This window comes from Tupaia chinensis, unplaced genomic scaffold (genome assembly GCF_000334495.1).
Source record: "Tupaia chinensis unplaced genomic scaffold, TupChi_1.0 Scaffold143247_2, whole genome shotgun sequence".
NCBI lineage: Eukaryota > Metazoa > Chordata > Mammalia > Scandentia > Tupaiidae > Tupaia > Tupaia belangeri.
In genome coordinates this window covers 2,044,097-2,063,543 of record NW_006203092.1, presented here as the reverse complement: position 1 = coordinate 2,063,543, position 19,447 = coordinate 2,044,097, and the positions used below count along the sequence as shown (strand labels likewise).

At 37.8% G+C, this 19,447-nt stretch overlaps 1 protein-coding gene across 1 annotated transcript in view; it reads right to left on the bottom strand.

Annotated features, from left to right (window-relative positions):
• Positions 1 to 13,145, bottom strand: part of MPDZ (multiple PDZ domain crumbs cell polarity complex component) — a 163,217-nt gene extending 150,072 nt beyond the window's left edge. Inside the window, 2 exon segments of the mRNA XM_027766416.1 lie at positions 9,609 to 9,775; positions 13,130 to 13,145. Of these exon segments, the coding sequence (XP_027622217.1) occupies positions 9,609 to 9,775; positions 13,130 to 13,145 (183 nt within the window).
• Positions 13,146 to 19,447: the final 6,302 nt, after the last annotated feature.

The window sequence follows — 19,447 nt, the reverse complement described above, 5'->3', positions numbered from 1 at the left end:
CTGTCCTTTAGTATGGAGAACTAAGGGTTCAGAAACAGTATAAAGGAAAAGGAAAAGAAGCACCGGCTTCAGGGACAGACTGAATTCTCCTAAAACTACCGGTGAATAATTGCGTGGTGCACTGCAGGTTGTATAATCTCTCCAGGCTCCAATTTCTTCACTAGACAAAAGGGGGATAAAAACCTGTTTCATGGAACCAACTGACTAGTTAAATGAGATCAAGTCTCTTCCGGAACTTCTTAAAGGTGACTGCTGTTGCTATAGCGTCAAATGTAAAATAATTTCTATTATTCTGAAATTCTTGGGTTAAAAAAACTCACATAGGCTATATCCAGCAAATTTTACAGTTTTTTCCCTTCCTCTCCAAAGACCATTTAATTTTGTCACAAAAATACCATACAATTAGCACGACTTGCTGTTTTAGACACACATGCATACCCAATAGCAAGATGGTGTTGCATTTTAATCCAGCACTGTATAAAAAGCTTGAACAGTGCCTTCTTGCCCAGGATAAAACAAGAATTTTGGTCCCTTCAATGGCTCTATATTTACAAACTTTTAGTTACAGGAACAAACATTTAAAAGCTGTTATTGTACCAAAAATAAAGTATTTGAAATTCCTACAGTAAATAAACTTCATGGTAAACGTAAAAACATAAGAATCACTCTTTCTCTTTTAACTTCTCCTAGATAATGTACGTTAAAGTCTCAAGAAAAGATACTTTGCGGTCAGGCAGCTGCAATACCATCTCATAAAGTAAAACCATTTCAGGGGTAAGGAAAATCTTTTTTTTTTTTTTAAATTTTCACAAGCAACATCAACTGGGAAGCATTCCACCACATATTTAGATAATTCCTGTTAATGGGATCAAGGCATATTTTCTCGTTCTAGTCTTCCTGCCCGCCCCCACAACACCAAGACATAATTTAACCTAGACATTCCTCGGAGACAGCAGTCATTTCCCCTTTACTGAGGGCAGGCCTGCAGATGGATCATCTTCATCACGGTGTCAAACCATAGGCAGAGGATCATGTTTTCATCATTTAGATAAGTAATAAAATGAAGTGGAGGAAACAGACATTTCTGCTCATTAAGATAGGAATCATACAAAACAGCATCTTTCTGATCACAAAGTCATCACAGAGCAACGAAATGCTCAGTTACCCCATTTCTCATCTTTCCATCAGTCTAAGAATTGCGGTTGTTGAAACAATCGGTGCTGCGGATGCTGCTACCTGAAAGCAGCCCACCTCAGCACTTCGGCCATGAATGTGACTTAGCAATCTTACAGATCTGTGTCTATACAACAGAGACTCTTCAAGAGGGCAGCAGGTGGCATGGGGGTTGGGGCAGCTGGTTCCCTATGTAGCTGACTTCACAGTTCAATTCCTAGTCCCGGGGCTTGAAAATCAGGCCAGGCACATATATGTGTGTGTGTGCCCGCCCCCCAAAAAAAAAATCTCTAGAGGAGAATGCAGGGAAGAGGATTGCAGCATGGCCATCACCCCTGGGGGTAATTTCTTTCTTTTTCTCTCACTCTGGCAAGTGCACGTACCCTACTGTAAATGTTCTGGGGCGGGGTGGGGGGGAGGAAGAGAAGGAGGGAGGGAAGAGAGAAAGGGGGAAAGAGAAAAAGGGGAAAAGGGGGAGGAAAGAAAAAAAGGGAGAGGGGGGAAGGAAGGAAAGAAGGAAGAATAAAAGAAGAGACTCTTCAGGCATGCCCATGACAGTGTGGGGACAATAAAAGAAGAGACTCTTCAGGCATGCCCAGGACAGTCTGGGTTCTAGCTAACACCCCATGTTTACCTCAGATACATGAAAGGACTCCCGGAAGAACACATCAACTACTTGTACCTTTAGGTTTTCCAAAATATCAGTTCCTGTTTGAAGACAGAGCATCAGAAAAAAAAAAAAATACAACCACACACACACACACACACACACACACACACACAGTGTACGTTACCTCATGTACCTATAGAATATGATGCTATACTGGACATACCAGGAATCTTGAAAAAGAGCAGTCCTTTGAATAACAATTACAATTTAAGGCCTTATCAAAATGTTAAAATGCATAGCATCATTTTTTTTTCATTTTTCAATTTTTTTGCTACAGGGCACATCATGTGCTTGCCAGAGCACCAGAGAGAGAGAGAGAGAGACTGAGAAGACTGAGAGAAAAGAGAAAATGAGGAATTACCCCCTTCTCCAGGGGGATGGTCATGCTGCAATCCTATCTCCTCTATTCTCCTCTTGGGATTTTGGGCATGCACGCACATGCACCTGGTATGATTTTCAAGCCACTGGGTCCAGGACTCAAACCACGCAGTTTGCCATGTGGGACCCAGGACCTTAACCTGGTCCACTATACCATAACTTTATGTGTTTTTTACTGCCAATAGAAAGATGTGAAAAAAATTAAAATAAAATGATTACTAAAACATTCTATATTAACAGAAGGGTTAGAAGATATGTAAAGTTAACAGTTTCCCAGAAAGCTGAATATAAAAGAACAAAGATGATAAACAAAGTGTGAGGGTTTGTTTGTTTGTTTGTTTGTTTGGAGAGGTTTTCACTATAGGGCACGTGCGCTCGCCAGACAGAGAGAGACAGAGAGACAGAAAGAGAAAAATCACCCTCCAGGGGTGATGGTCACGCAGCAATCCCTTCTCCTCCATTCTCCTCTCGGGATCTTGGGCACGCATGACTACGTGGGAGTCCAGCGACATAGCCATTACGCTAACTGCTGGTACCAAAGAGTGAGGGTTTTTTTAAAAGTTCAGAAAAATGTTTATCAATGGAGCTGACCCATAGCCTAGTGTTTATGGGAGCTGGATTCCACACAGCCAGCCGCAGTTAAAATCCTGGTCTTGGTGGCTTGAAAACATACCCAAAATCGTGATAGGATGGAGAAACGAGAAGCAGCCTGACTGGGGGATGCTTTCTCTCTCTCTGTGTCTCTCTCTGGTAAGTGCACACACCCTCTAGTAATTAAAAAACAAAAAGAAAATGTTTATTATAAAAAATTTATTCATGGGGAACCAGCAGTTAGCGTAATGGCTATGTCGCTGGACTCCCACGTAGTCGACTGCGGTTCACGTCCCGGACCCGGTGGCTTAAAACTCACGCCGGGCGCATGTGCGTGCGTGCACAAGATCCCGAGAGGAGAATGGAGAAGGGACTGCAGCGTGACCATCCCCCCTGGGGGGTGATTTCTCGCTTTCTGTCTCTATGTCTCTCTCTATCTGTCTGGCAAGCGCACGCGCCCTATAGCAAAAATCTCTCTCTCAAAAAAAAAAACTTATTCATGTATTTCAAAAATTTTTCATACCAAAATAAGCTTATATTTTATTTCCATTTTTCATAAACTTTTGAAGTCCCTTCATACAAAAAAACCCTGACCTTAATAGGTCATTTAGCACCTGGCTTCATACACCTGGCCATCGCCCGTCATGTAATTGTTTTGATGACATAGGTCTGTACGAGGCTCTGTACTAGTGTTCCTCAACTTCAGCACTGCAGACATTTCAAACCCAGTGATTCCTTGTTGTGAGGCTGTGCTGCGCCCCGCAGGATGCGTGGCAGCATCTCTGAACTCTACTCACATTCCAGGCCACAGTAGCTCCTCCTCCCCCAGTTACGACAATCAAATTTGACTCCAACAAGCGTGCCACCACTCTCAGCTGAGAACTGCTCACTGCCCTTATACACTTTGTTCCTTCTCCCACATGTAATTTCCCCACCTCTGCAGAAAACTCCTACTCACTCTTCAAAACCCATCTTACATGTCATTGCCCCTCATGTGAAGTTTTCTCCCAAAGTTAGTAATTCCTTCCTCTTAAATAGCTCGCCATCTCACTCTTCTATGTTCTACGTTCCCCTCTACATAAAACCTCCATCTCTGTATTCATTATAATTTTGTTGATTTTAGATGCTAAACAAAGATTTTTCAGTAAATGAATAGGACCCTTTTTTATAACACCATCCATCAGTCTGTAAGATAATCCTCCCACTTCCACGGGGAAACGTGGTTCAGTGAGTAATGCATCACTTTAAAAAACAATATACAATCCTTCATTTCTTTTTTTTTTCCTCTTTTGCTCCTTAAATGATAGACTCAATTTTAGTAGCCCAAGGCTGTTGGTATATCTGGTTATATGATATTTTTATTTGGTCTTCATTTAGATTCATCATTGAATCATCTATTATTCAAAAGGTTTACTATCAGAAGTTATTTAAAATTCTTTGAGGTAATTAAAACAGAGTTTGCAGGGCCAGCAGGTGGCATAAGAGTTAAGGTACTGGACTCTCACATGGACGATTGTGGTTTGAATCCTGGACCTGGAAGTTTAAGAATCATGCTGGGCATATGTGCATGCACACCTGAAATCCCAGGATAAGAATGGAGGAGAAGGGAGTGCAGCATGGACACGGCCACTAGGAGGTCACTTCTCACTTTCTCTCTCACTGTCTGTCTGTCTTTCTCTGGTGAGTACATGTGCCCTATGACAAAAACCTTAAAAAGAAAGTAAAGTATGGCAAAGCATAGAAATATAAAACAAAAATATTATACCATAGCGACCTAATTTCAATAATAAAAAAGTAAAGACCTAATAACTCTAAGCGACACTGAACAGTATTATAATCACCTGTTGATATTTTAAATAATTTTTAATTTATTAATTTTAATTATTATTTTTACATTTAATCACTATGCATGATGTAGATTGTAAAGAAACTTTACCTGTTAATATTTTTGACAATATTTAAATAGCACATCTGTTCAGGGCTTGGCTTTTTTGCCTTCTCAGTTACACACCTGTCAATTTAATTCTATAGCAACTCAACCTTGATCTAGTTATTTCAAGATGCACACAAAATTTCAAAAGAAAAAAAAATCTGGCTTAATTTTGTATGCAAATACATGATGGATTTATAGGGGTGTCAGAAAACTCATGATTTATTTTTCTATGTTTTTCTATGCAAAAATGTGTCCTGACTTTTCCAATGACCCAATAGAAAATGTGTACAAGTCAACACTTTTTGGCAGGGAAGGTGAAGAAACTAGGAATTTAGAAATATTCAATAAACAATGAAAAATAGAATGTCATACTCCCAGAAGGTGGAGAGCACTGACAAGTAGTGTTCTTACATAATCCTTTGCCCCGAAGCTTATTTCCCAAATAAACAGCTTTTATAGCCTGAATTATTCACATCATTTCTCCAACTTTAGTACTGGTCTATGTTGCCAGAGCTTTAAAAAATAATCTCAGCCATGTTAATTTTTATGTATTGATCCTAAATTTCTATTGAAATTAATCATTTTAACCAACAGTTTTCCTACAAAAATAATTCGGCGTAAAAAGATTAATTTAGTGCCTATGGTCAATTCTTAAGGCAAGGCAATTAATCAGGAAGGGAACATCTACCTATACAAGGCTGAGGAAAATCCATAGAATACATATGCAAATCCAATATCCTCAAGGCTGACAAGGTTCTATTATGAAACTGCTAACGTGTTTATTTGCCCCACAATAGCTGGATTTTCGTCATGAATACGCATTGAGCCCTGTAGTTATTAGCCGTGATGACTAGGTGACAGTGAGGACACTACTTGAGAATTTACATTTGACAGATCACTGACACACAGGCACAGTTCCTCTTTTTTCTCTTCACTTAAACAGGAATCATGCAATAGGAAATGAACTGCGGCTATTAGAGATTATTCAGGTTTAATAGCACACATCCTTCGAGCTGGCGGACAGAACAATACACAATGTGGCAGAATTAAACAGAGGCATCAATTATTCTCTCAGACCTGTTAATATTTTTGACAATATTTAAATAGCACATCCCTTCAGGGCATGGCTTTTCTGCCCTCTCAGTTACACACCTGTCAAGTGTTTAATTTGCCAAAGGGAAACAGTTTGATTTCTAAGGGCAGTCTTAATACTGAAGAAGCAAATTGAAAAAAAGTAAGCATTATTGAATAGAAGTAATGAGAAGGATGTGAGGGGAAAAAAATTGTAGGCTTAATTCAACATGGCATGCCAGCATCTGTCATTAATGCAACAATATGATCACGCTCGCCCATGTGCTGCATGTACCTCAGCATTTTCAATTGTGCACCCCTTTGCTTCTCTAAAAGGCAGGGGAGCATGATGGAGGAGGAGAGTCAGAAGGGTCAAAGAAGCTAGTAATAGTAAAGAAGACAGAAACAGTAGCTTGAACCTGTCATGAATATAAAATTAAACCTTTGAAGACATACCGTTGGTAGAGGATAAATAAAGTTATCCATCCATTAGATTTCTGTAGCTACTTGTTCAAAGAGCATGAAACAAATCTCACTCTTTAGAGAATTAATTGCTAAATTTTAAATATTAACAAATCGGCATTTGGTAAACTACATATAAAGTTTAAATCTAGCAGAATAAAGTCTAGAATGTCATTAATTTTTAAAGATTTATTTATTTAATTTTATTATTTTTATTTTGCTATAGGGCACATGAGTTCACCACAAAGAGAGAGGTAAAGTGAAAAGGTAAGTAAGCCGCCAGGTCCAGAACTTGAACCATCATCAGTGTTGGGGGAGTCTAGTGCCTTACCCACCACGCCACCTGCTGGCCCCTCATATTTAAATTTTAAAGTAGAAAGTAGAACAAGTTTTTGCAATGTTACTCTATACAAGGGGGAAACACAGTGGTAACAAATAAAATTTAATAGTAAGAATAGAGATTAAAGTGAGAGTCATAGAAACTGAAGTTATCAACAGTTTTTAAAAAATAAAACGTGTCATCTAAGTTTCTACTCTTGGGGAAACAAAAGAAGAAATAAGACTGGCCACAGAATCAAAAAAGGGGAAGGGCTGTGTGACTTGGGATCCAAGAAAACTGAGTTCTTGTTCCAGCTCCACGCTTTATAAAACAAGTCACTTAAACTCTCTAAACCACAATAAACATGGGTGCGGACTACATGTTTTCTTTGGTCATTTTCTGTATTCGTTTTCCCCTCTGTATGAAGAGGTAACCCAGGAGCCAAAAACCAAGGCATGTAAGATATGCCCATAGGACTCTCAGACTTCACCACTTACTCTGTCTTGAAATATATAAACATCTATCCTCAGTCGAACAAGGAGATGGTATTGTACTTAGCCACAGGATGGAAGGCTTCATAATACTAAGCTCAGCACATTTCCAAGAAGGTTTCATCTGCATCAGGTGGGACCCTAATCATCTTAGAGCTCATCTCCTACTTGCATTTCAATGAGTCATTTCATTGGTACCTTTCTTTCCTCAGACATGCTGTGCACAAATGCTCTGCAACTTACCTAAGAATGGCTTGAAGGAAAATTTCAATTTATCTTCCCTGGGCTAGTGGTATTTTCTTACACAGCTTCTAGAACTAATTTTTTCACAATGTTCCCTCTCATTTTAATCATGTTTTCATGTAATACAATAGGGGAGAAGACATCTGTTCAACTTCTTTATACTCTGAAAAAACAAACCATTTTCCACTTGGTTTCTCCAAGTTTCTCCAAGTCTGCCAATCCATTCTGAAAATCAGTATTGAAAACCAATTTTTCAATAACTTGCAAAGGAGACAAACATAACTGACATATGACAAAAATTCCTTTTTATTTTTTTATTTTTATTTTTTTAATTAAACCACAATAAACATGGGTGCGGACTACATGTTTTCTTTGGTCATTTTCTGTATTCGTTTTCCCCTCTGTATGAAGAGGTAACCCAGGAGCCAAAAACCAAGGCATGTAAGATATGCCCATAGGACTCTCAGACTTCACCACTTACTCTGTCTTGAAATATATAAACATCTATCCTCAGTCGAACAAGGAGATGGTATTGTACTTAGCCACAGGATGGAAGGCTTCATAATACTAAGCTCAGCACATTTCCAAGAAGGTTTCATCTGCATCAGGTGGGACCCTAATCATCTTAGAGCTCATCTCCTACTTGCATTTCAATGAGTCATTTCATTGGTACCTTTCTTTCCTCAGACATGCTGTGCACAAATGCTCTGCAACTTACCTAAGAATGGCTTGAAGGAAAATTTCAATTTATCTTCCCTGGGCTAGTGGTATTTTCTTACACAGCTTCTAGAACTAATTTTTTCACAATGTTCCCTCTCATTTTAATCATGTTTTCATGTAATACAATAGGGGAGAAGACATCTGTTCAACTTCTTTATACTCTGAAAAAACAAACCATTTTCCACTTGGTTTCTCCAAGTTTCTCCAAGTCTGCCAATCCATTCTGAAAATCAGTATTGAAAACCAATTTTTCAATAACTTGCAAAGGAGACAAACATAACTGACATATGACAAAAATTCCTTTTTATTTTTTTATTTTTATTTTTTTAATTGCCAGAGGACACATGCACTTGCCAGACAGACAGAGGGAGGAGAAGGCACCTCCAGTGGGGCGCGGCCACAGCACAATCTCTTCTCCATACATCTTTACAAATTCATCATATGACTTTTAAAATCATGAAGTAGAAATTTACAATAGAAAAATGTTTTTGAAGATTCTTCTCGATTTGCTCTTTTCTTTCCTACCAAAATATCTAGATTAAAAAGTTACATGACATTAAACAAATTCCTTCTCTCTTACTACTATTTGTTCTTTTGTGTTTGGCACATTTCAGAGGTTTTTTAATTAGAAGTGTTCCTTCACTGAATTATAAAATTGGAGTTCAAGTTTCATTTTTAACCTTTTAAGGCAGAATATTTGCTAGCAAGTCATCCATAACCAGTAAATCAATATTGAAAACATCAGAATGAGAACTAACTTGGATCGAAGACATAATTAGATTGACTTCAAACCTTGCGAGGATAACAACCATTTTAAAAATATTTTTTTTAAAATCTGAGAAATGGTGATTAAATTAAGTAAGTTCAAAGAACATCTGACTTCAGTTTTCATTCTGTCATTGTGATATGTTTCAATTTTAGTATAAATGCTGGGAGTTTTAATGCTCACGATTTTTACAGGAAGAAAACAACACTGGGTTACATTTAGAAGTTCTAATGTTGATCACCATCTGATGCTGTCATGGAAGCAATTGCTACTTACACTCTTTTAAGAAGTGAGAATTGCAATTCCTTTAACTGATGACAATGTAATTATTCCTTTTACTGTCAAAATAGAGGTGATTTCCCTTCCTTATACACATGATTACACATGCAAATCCAGGCTTATCTGAAATCCTGTAAGAGGACTGAATGTGTGCATCTGAATGAGCAAGATCACATGAACAATGAGCCTGCGTGGGGATGGAAAACACGTCTACAGCCATCGACTCTCAATGTATTTTTATCCTCCCCTTCTTCTGCAGGAACTCATTCTTCAGCATCCACACAGCTTTCAACACAATGTCATATCATCTACAATATACAGTAACAACCATTACGAAAATAACCAGGAGGAAAGAAGCCACAGTGAATCTGAATGTCTCGTTTAGAGGTCTAAATGACTTCATTACCTATTCATCAACACATAAGAAAAAAATCAGCCTTTCAGAAAAACACAAGCCTTCCATGTGACCTCTGCCATATCGTGAATGCCTGCTTGGGTAAAGGATGTCCTACCTGGTCTTTCAGCTGCTGTACTGAAGTCTGAAGGTTCAGAATCTGACTGAAGAGCGGGCTCTGCAGGACTGATTTCAGAAGGCTCAGTTTGTCTTCATTGGCCGCATCCCCACGCTCTCGTAACTTAGCTTGCAAGCGCTCTGCTGCCTGCAGGGCCCGATTTTTGTCTATATCAAAGAGTGGCATTAGTCACTAACAGGATTGGAAAGACACATGTCAAACCTATGAGGACTTTATGCTTGTAGAAATCCTAAAACTATGTCTTCTGAGGGCATAGAACTGTCTTTTCAACTGACTACAAGATTGTACATAAGTACAAAATTTTTACTAGAGTACAGAAGTACAAAATTGAATACTTTTTTAATATTTTAAATTTCATGCCTCCCCAAATAAGTTGTACATTTACATATGCTTCAAATCAATCCAACTGGATTGGTGTGAGGGAAAAATTAGAGGAGGGGACTATAACATGTTACATTGGGGGAAAACTTCAAAAAGTTCATGGAAAATGGAAATATAGCATGAGTTATTTTGGTATAAAAATTTTCAAATTCACACACAGTTTTATTTTATTTTATTTTATTTTATTTTATTTTATTATTTTATTTGCTAGAGGGCACATGTACTCATTGGAGAGAAAGGGAAAGTAAGAAAGTACCCCCCATGGGATATGGTCATTCTGAAATTCCTTCTCCTCCATTTCCCATTTGGACACACATGCAGGCCCCATGTGCCTTTCAAATCACCTAGTCTGGGACTTGATCTGCACAGTCAGTCATATGGGATCCAGCTGCCTTAACTACTATGCCACAGGCTGGCCGACAGAGTTTTTTGTTTTTGTTTTTGTTTTTGTTTTTCCATAAAACACATTTTCCATAAACTTTCTGAAAACCCTGATGTATTTCTCAAATCATGAAGTCTCTCACAAAGTTTGCTTGAAAGCGGAGAAGTAGGTAGATCTTATGCTATATTTAACTAATTGTAAAGTACAAAAACTAATTCAGGTAAACTATACTTAAATTCCACTTCTAGCTATTTCAATTCTTTTACAAAAATTATGTAAAACCAAGTGACTTGTGGTCTTGACAATGATGATATCTTCCTTTTTAAAAAATGTATTTACACATAGGAAAGGTTAAAAACATAAATCACTTTGATAAGAGGTTAAGCATAATGTCACCAATGAATCTCAATATCCAAAATACAGGGACTTCATATATTAAGGGGCAAAACATTCCATAATTGAAATATACTTGGATGTACATCACAATAATAAAATCTTTTCAAAATGTTACTTTTCAAGTCTTTAAATGTTCTAAAATTAAACAGCAAATATATATATACTTCAAACCAATCTAATAATCTAATCCAATTATCTATTGAGGATCTCTCATGAATTAGACCCAAAGGTGAAAAAGAAAATACTTAGAATAAGTAAGTTTTAATTAGTCTGGTATCTTACATGCATGTTTCCACCAGACAGTGAGTTTGTACTACAAATAATAGTTAAAAAGCTCTCTCTGAAACACATATACATATACACTCACACTTACTTATAAGTGAAGCTAAATTAGCTTTTAAAAGAAATAGAGTTCAGATATATGTTGTAACAGATTCATAACGGTAACAAATATTTGTATTGAAATATATTTGCCACATGACAGTAATCAAAAAGAGCGGGAATAATCACATTCTTTCCATAGCATTAAACCTGGAATTTCACAGAAACAGTGTCATTAAAACGTGAACTGACGGGACCAGCAGTTAGTGTAATGGCAATGTCGCTGGACTCCCATGTAGTCGACCGTGGTTCAAGTCCCGGACCCAGTGGCTTAAACTCACGTCGGGCACGTGTGTGTATGCCCAAGATCCTGAGAGGAGAATGGAGAAAATCCCGAGAGGAGAATGGAGGAAAAGGGTTGTTGCATGGCCCCCCCCCCCCGGGGGGGGGGTGATTTCTCACTTTCTGTCTCTCTGTCTCTCTCTGTCTTTCTGGCAAGCACACACGCCCTATAGCAAAAACCTCTCAAAACAAACAAACAAACAAACAAAAACATGAACTGACGTGGATCGTGAGTTCACAAATCAAAGGAAACTGTATTTAATCACATGCAGAATTTTAAAAGTGAATAATGACAAAGATAGACATGAGAATTTTATTCTCAGTATATATCCCATGGTATCTTTGAATTTAAATCTAATATTAACTCCCATGTCCATTCTTGGAAGGCATACAACTCAGTAATAGCTAACAGAACAAAGACTGGATGTAATGGCTTAAGTATGTGTTTCTCCGTCCCTTCTCATTTCTTACGAGGGACGTCCCTCTGTGGACTAGTAGTCATCGTGGTGTATGACTACAGGAATAAAATGGGTGATGAAAGCCATGGGCACTTGTTCACTTTCATTACCAGCATAGTACCATGAACAAAAGTCACAGTAATGATCCCCATGATCACAGAAACTCCTCCCTTAACTGCCAGGGACTCTCACCCTAGCCCTCAGAACTCACAGCTGTGAAGATATCAGTCATGATCACCACAGTGCCTGTATGAAACCAGATACCTTCCAACAGCTACACCCAAAGAGCTACCTGCAATAGGTGAAGGGCCAGGGTGCTGGTGATTGCAGGTACCATGCCACACACCTATGAGTAATCCTACTAACTAGTTTCTCTAAACTGAAGAGCAGTAGGGGAAAAAATATTAACACACAGCACTAGGACATTTGGGTACTTCCTCCGAAGGTACCTCACATAAAAAGTAAACTTCTTTAATGAAGTCTGTAGGCCTATGTGCTTGTTACTGCTCGTTTTCCCCCCCACCCCAATTACAAGCAAGAATCTGTCAGATCTTCATCTGTCATTTATAAAAGCAAAGGAATGATCTCTCAGTTTTAAATACACTAGCAAAGTCTTTGGTGCTATTCAGAAACAAATAATAAATAGAATTGGGTTCATAAATCAGAACTGGATTAACATTAAGCTTTATTAAGATCCCTAATGTGGAGACCAGAAGATGACGTAATGGTTATGTCGCTGGACTCTCTCATAGTCGATTGTGGCTCTAGTCCTAGACCAGGTGCATTTGTGTGCATGCCCAAGATCCTGAGAGGAGAATGAAGGTGAAGAGATTGTGGTGTGGCCATCCCCCCTGGGAAGTGATTTCTAGTTTTCTGTGTCTCTGTCTCTCTGTTTTTCTGGCAAGTGCACATGCCCTACAGCAAAAATCTCTCTCAAAAAAAAAAAAAAAAAAGAAAGAAAAAAAACCTCTAATGTGTAGACTATCTCATGTATTGATAATATTTTTAACTTTTACTTAATGATGTGTTTTTTTAATAACATTACAGATGAAATTGCCCAAATACCTCACGTTAACCTGTTGCAATGCTAGTGGGTAAAACTTTTTGGATCTAAGCTACTGTAGACAGAATCCTGCTATGTAGAACATACCACATTTCAAAGATCCCAGTAGAAGGGATTTCAATTCTTACAACAGTAGGCAGGAAGAAATAAATCTTACCTATGCTTTCCAACATTTTTTTTCAAATTCAGTGTTCTTCTCCACAATGATTAAAATGCCAACTAGAATGAAACTCTGGGGAGAAAACAAATGAAATGAAATGGTTACATTTTATCAGAACTTTATATTCTAAAACTAAATAGTATACAAAGCACTCGATACTACTATAATTTCTCTAATCACTAAAATCTTGACTTAAGTGAGTTCTCTTTATAGACAAAAAAAAAGGTAATCATTTTAGGATGTATTCCAAATGATCTTACACACATTTTTCTCATCATACTTGCATAATCAAGCAACAGACATAAATTGTTTAAATAAGATATTAAAAGTGTTTGAAATATTTCCTTATGTGGTTCTCAGCACAGACCGCTGTAACTATGGATTCCTTTAGAGATCCTTAATCATACACTAAGCTGCTTACTTGATTCTACAGAAGAAAAACTATGGGCAAAAGCATAAAAAGTACAAGGTGTGATCCTTCCCTCAAAGCTCACTGTCTTAACTGGGGAGAGAATACACACATACCAGTTAGAAATGAATCATGGCACTCAAGCAGCACGTGAATCGCTAGAAGGTAACACATTAAATTGTGGATGGAAAAACTAAATAAACGAGAGCACAGGGCCTAGCTAGTGGGGCAGTGCTGAAAACGATACGTTTTGCAGCAACCCCACATGACAAGGTCCCAGTTTGAGACCAGAGACTTTCCTGAGTATGGAGGGCATGCACCTGCCTGTGATCCTGGGCTGGCTGAACCTGAGAGTGGATAATGGTGTCAAGATCCTGATGGGGTGCTGTCCCTGCATGTCTCTCACTCTTTGTCTCTCTCACTTATGAAGGAAATAAATATGCAAACTAACAAAATGTATATAGTGTTAAATTTTTTCAAAGATTTTCAAAATACCCTTCTGCCTGTATGAAGGCTATACAAGAAGACTGCAGAAGGGCCAGAAGGTGATGTGGTGGTCAAGAGTGCTGGACCTCCACATGGCCAACTGTGCTTTGAGTCCTGAACTTGGCAGCTTGCTCTCTCTCTCTCTCTCTCCCTCCCTCTCTAGTCAAATTCAAATAAATAAATGAAGTTAAATAAAATAATTATTTAAGAAAAGTCTGCAGAAAAGTATTATGAAAAAACAATGCATAGATTTCAAATTTTTTGCTCAAAAATAAGTTCATATTTTACTTCCATTGTCCATGAATTTCTGACGTCTCCTCATGATGTTCTTTTATCCATGCAAAAAAAAAAAAAAAAACCTTCTTAGCTGCTTCAATTCACGCAGACCTCAAATTTCTCTGCCAGCACTGACCTAGTCTTTGAAGTGACAGATACAGACCTGCACTGACAATGTCCATGTCACTAACCCATCTTCAGCTTTAGCTGTCTAACAACTCTGCACAACTGTCTCCATAAGGACATTTATATTACATCAGGAAAGAGATATTGCTTCAAAAAATGGAGAAAAGGAAACTATAACCACATAACCTCATTCTTCATCTAGAAGGAAGAAACAGCGAATTTCTAGAGAAAGAAAAAGGTGCCCCCAGACCCCAGCCACCTCTTCAAAAAACTGCATTTGATGAAAAGGGCAGTGTGTGACGTTAGATGAGCAGATGCACAGAATGTCAATGCCGCCAATTAGCTCTGTCACAACAAGAGCACTGCGTATTGACTTTCCTTATCCCAATTTAGAATGCACTATTTAAAACATCAGCTCCATTTCAAATAGTCAAATAATTAGACTCCTGGCATTTGTTTTAAAAAGTGTCCTGGTGTCAAGAGGGCAATGAGTCTGATCTGGAATGGAAACCAAAGAAGCAACGTGGCCTTGAATAAGGGACCTACCATCTTAACCTCAGTTTTTCGGGTTTTTTTGTTTGTTTGTTTGTTTTACAAGAATTATTTATTTAATTTTATTTATTCATTGATTTATTTTAATTTTGACCAGCAAGACACAGAGAGAGAGAGAGAGAGGGAAAGTGAGAAAGCAAACTACCAGGTCTGGGATTCAAACCATGGTCAGCTATGTAGGAGTGCCCAGTGCCTTAACCACCATGCTGTCTGCTGGCCCCTCAGCCTCAGTTTCTTTATAAAATGAACCTATAGGGACAGCAAGTGGCATAGTATGTAAGGTGCTGGGCTCTCACATGGCTGATCATGATTCAAGTCCCAGACCTACAGGCTTGAAACACACAGGGCACCTGTGAGTGCATGCCTTAAATTCCAGGAAGAGAATGGAGGGCAAGGGACTGTGGCGTGGCCATTTTCTGGTTTGGAGACTTCTTGCTTTCTCTCTCTTTCTGTCTCTCTAGTGAGTGCATGCAGGCTACAACAAATATCTCTTAAAAAAAAAAAGAAGAAAACAATGGGTGTATTATGTTGAGATAAATAAGATGAATTAAATATTCCAACGTACAGCTTACAGCATAATTTATAACTACAGAATATATGTTCAGGATTAATGTTGGGTCAATATAAACAGGTATTCTAAAACCAGGCATTGCATGATTTCATAAGGCATAATATAGCTTAAAAATAAATTAGTGATTTTCTTAGTCTTATTTGCAAAGAGAATATAAGGCCCTTTCATAAAACAGCATATTTTAGTTCCCCTTCTCAAAAGAAACAAACAAAAAAACCATACAATTAAAAAATAAAAGTAAAGATACTCCAAAATAAGAAAGCTCAGATCCACAAAGGTATATTGACATAAACAACCCAGTAGGAAGCATGACAGCAATTAAAAAGCAGACAGCAATGGCTAGCAGGTGTATGTGTGTTACACACATATGAAAGAAATAAACAATAAAAAGAATATTCGAATAGTAGAAAAAAACTAGTTCCCTCTAGCTGCTATTCACATATTCCGCTTGTAGTCATATGTCTATTCAGTTATAACTGAACCTAAAGTCTGTTTCAGTAGCCACAGCACTCAAAACTACAGAACATATCAACCATCGATCCTCTTAAATCAGGCAAGGTGCAAATAATGTATTGTTATTATTGTTATAAAAGGGAAGAAAAATACTTGCTTGAGTAAAATTTAATAGGTACATGTTCATGCAGACACACATAGTGAGATGTGGAGGAGCAGGAGGACACTTAGAAAATCCCACTTCCCTACTTCTTACATATCTTTTACGTTTTCTTAATTTTCTATCTCAAGATAGGACTGCCAGGTTTTGCAAATGAAAATATGGGATGATTATTTGCTGGGGTTGAATATGTCCCCGCAAAATTGACCTGTTAAAACTTGATTGAGACAGTATCAAAAGGATACAAACTTACCCCGACTATGTGATTAAGAGGATATGAACTTTGTGTGTTTAAGGCGATACAAATTTATTCTGACTGTATGATTAAGATAATACACACTTACACACTTACTCTGACTGTGTGATTTAAGATGATACAAACTTACTGGGACTGTGTGATTAAGATGATACAAACTTACCCAACTGTGCAATTAAGAAGATACAAACTTACTCATAATGTGATTTAAAATGATACAAACTTACTGGGACTGTCCATTAAGATGATACAAACTTACTCTGACTGCCTGATTTAAGAGGATACAAACTTACCCAACAGTGCAATTAAGATGATACAAACTTACTCTAACTATGTGATTTAAGCTGATACAAGTTTACTCAGACTCTGATTAAGTTATACAAAAGTACTCAGACTGTGTGATTTAATAGGAAACAAATTTATTCCAATTGTATGATTAAGATGATAGAAACTTACTCAGACAGTAAAGACTATGCAAATTTACAGGGCCAGCAGGTGACATACTGGTTAAGGCGCTGGACTCCCACATAGCCAACTTTAGCTAGTCTTGGACCTGGAAATTTGCTTTCTCATTTTCCCTTTCTCCCTCACTTTGGACCTAGTGGTTTGCTTTCTCACTTTCCCTTTCTCTCCCTCTCTCTCTCTCTCTGTGCTCAAATAAAAAAATAATTATAATAAAATGAATACAAACTTACTCTATGTGCTTAAGGTAAAAACCTTTGGGAGGTGATTCAAACTAGATAAGGGTAGGGCTTCCATGAATAATGGTGGGGTTATAGGAAGTGTAATAAAATCCAGACAGAGAGGCATGGGCATAGAAACAAGTTCTCGCTCTCTCACCATACGGTGCCCTGCATTGCCCCAAACTCTGAAGAGTCTCCACCAACAAGAAAACTCTTACCAATGTTTCTCCTTTACCTTGGATGTCTAAAACCTGAAGCTGAATAAACCATTACTCTATAAATTATCCTGTCTATGGTATTCAATTATTAAGCTTTGGAGAACAGACTATACACTAGTTAAATATGAATTTTTTTTTAATTTAGTATATGACTCACATACTAGTTGAGATACACCTATACTAAAGACTAATTTGTACTTTATCTGACATTCAAAATTTAACTGAGGATCTGTCATTTTATCTGTCAATTCTACTTATGTGGACATTAGCTTAGAAAAATTAAATTTAAGTACAAGTGGATGGTGCAATGGTTACATTGGTGGATTCTCACACAGTTGACCACAGTTTGAGTCCTGGACCAAGCAGCTTAAAAAACTCACACCGGGCACAAGCACATGCATGCCCCAAATCCTGAGAATAGAGAAGGAATTGTAGTGTGGCCATTCTCCCAGGGGGGTGATTTTTCACATTCTCTCTGTCTCTCTGGTGAGTGCACATACCCTATAGCAAAAGTCTCTCATAAAAAACTTTTTAATTTAAATCATGCTTCATTTAAAGTCTCATACTTCCTATAAAATAACATAATTACAAAGTTACTGGATCATTAATAGATTTCTAAATATTTTTTACCTGTGACCATTATGATTCTCCAATAATTGGTTGATTACATTATTTTCACTAAAAGGGAAAAAAGCATACAAAATATTTGGTCTCACTTAGAAACAGGAACAAATTCATTGACTAATCATTATACTTTTCAACAAACTGTAGGGTGTGGGGGTGCCCACCCTGTGGCAAAAAATAAATAAATAAAAATAGAAACTAAAAACAGATCGTCCTAGTAAAAGGCAGGCAGAGCCTTTATGTAGTACAGAATCAGGGTTTGAAACACAACAGAAGCCATTCTTTCTAATATTTCACAGCAACTAACAAGTGAAAATACACATTATGCTAAAAATAAGTCTATGAAGAGAAATTGCTCCAAATGCATACATTTTTCTAGTTATCTTAAACAATTCTGACTGCAAAAGAAATAGAACCCTGAAAGAGCCTGCTGCAATGGTTTGCAGCTTGTCAAAGATGCTCAGCATCTGGCCTTGCATTTAAATCTAGCGTTTCTCTCATTCCTAGCTGCATCAGCACTACCTGAAGGTATCAGACAAAGGCAGGGTTGTAGTCAGTTGCAAGCAGTTTGTCATAAATTCAACTGTTCAAGACAGCAGTACCTGTACTTTCTGTGTAATTCCTACTTTCCAGTAACATTACTGAATTATCACTCCAAAAGCTCAAAAACATCATGCCGTCTCCCAACAGAAAACACTCTGCCTTTTTTAGCATCTGTTCTTTTGAACTTCTCCTCAGTTTTATAGGCTTTGATCAAAATATCATTTTTGAATATAATTTTTATTTTCAAGTTGACATTTATCAATAGTCCCAAATTTCTTCAATAATAACTGAATTTATTAATTATATTTTGCTCCCCCCAAATCAAAGGAAATCAAGTATTAAGGAATCTTAATGTAAGATGTACTTCAAATACTGATGGATACTCTTGTCCTTTCATAAAATGTAAGATAAACTACTTGTGCAAATTGATCATGTTGAGGAGGTCAAATGGTGAGGAAAGAACTCAAATTCTGTTATTTTCTTTCTTTTCTTTTTCAGAGGTTTTTGCTATAGGGCGCATGCACTCGCCAGACAGACAGAGAGACAGAAAGTGAGAAATCACCCCCCAGGGTGGATGGTCACGCCGTAATCCCTTCTCCTCCATTCTTTCGGGATCCTGCGCACGCACGCACACGCGCACGGCGTGAGGTTTAAGCCACTGGGTCCGAGACACGAACCACGGTCGACTACATGGGAGCCCAGCGACATAGCCATTACGCTAACTGCTAGTCCCAAATTCTGTAATTTTCTGACCCAGTAGAGCCACACAAGGTAGTTATATGACTGGCATGTGTCAGTGGCAGAATCAGAGAAAAAAAGGACACAGTCCAGAAACCCACATACAAATGAAAATAGAAGAACAGACAACTAAAACACAGAACACAAAAGAGAGAGAGCAAGCCCAAATGGGGAGTCGGAAAAGGTTTCTGGAGTCAGACGCCCCCGCAGAGTCCTAAAG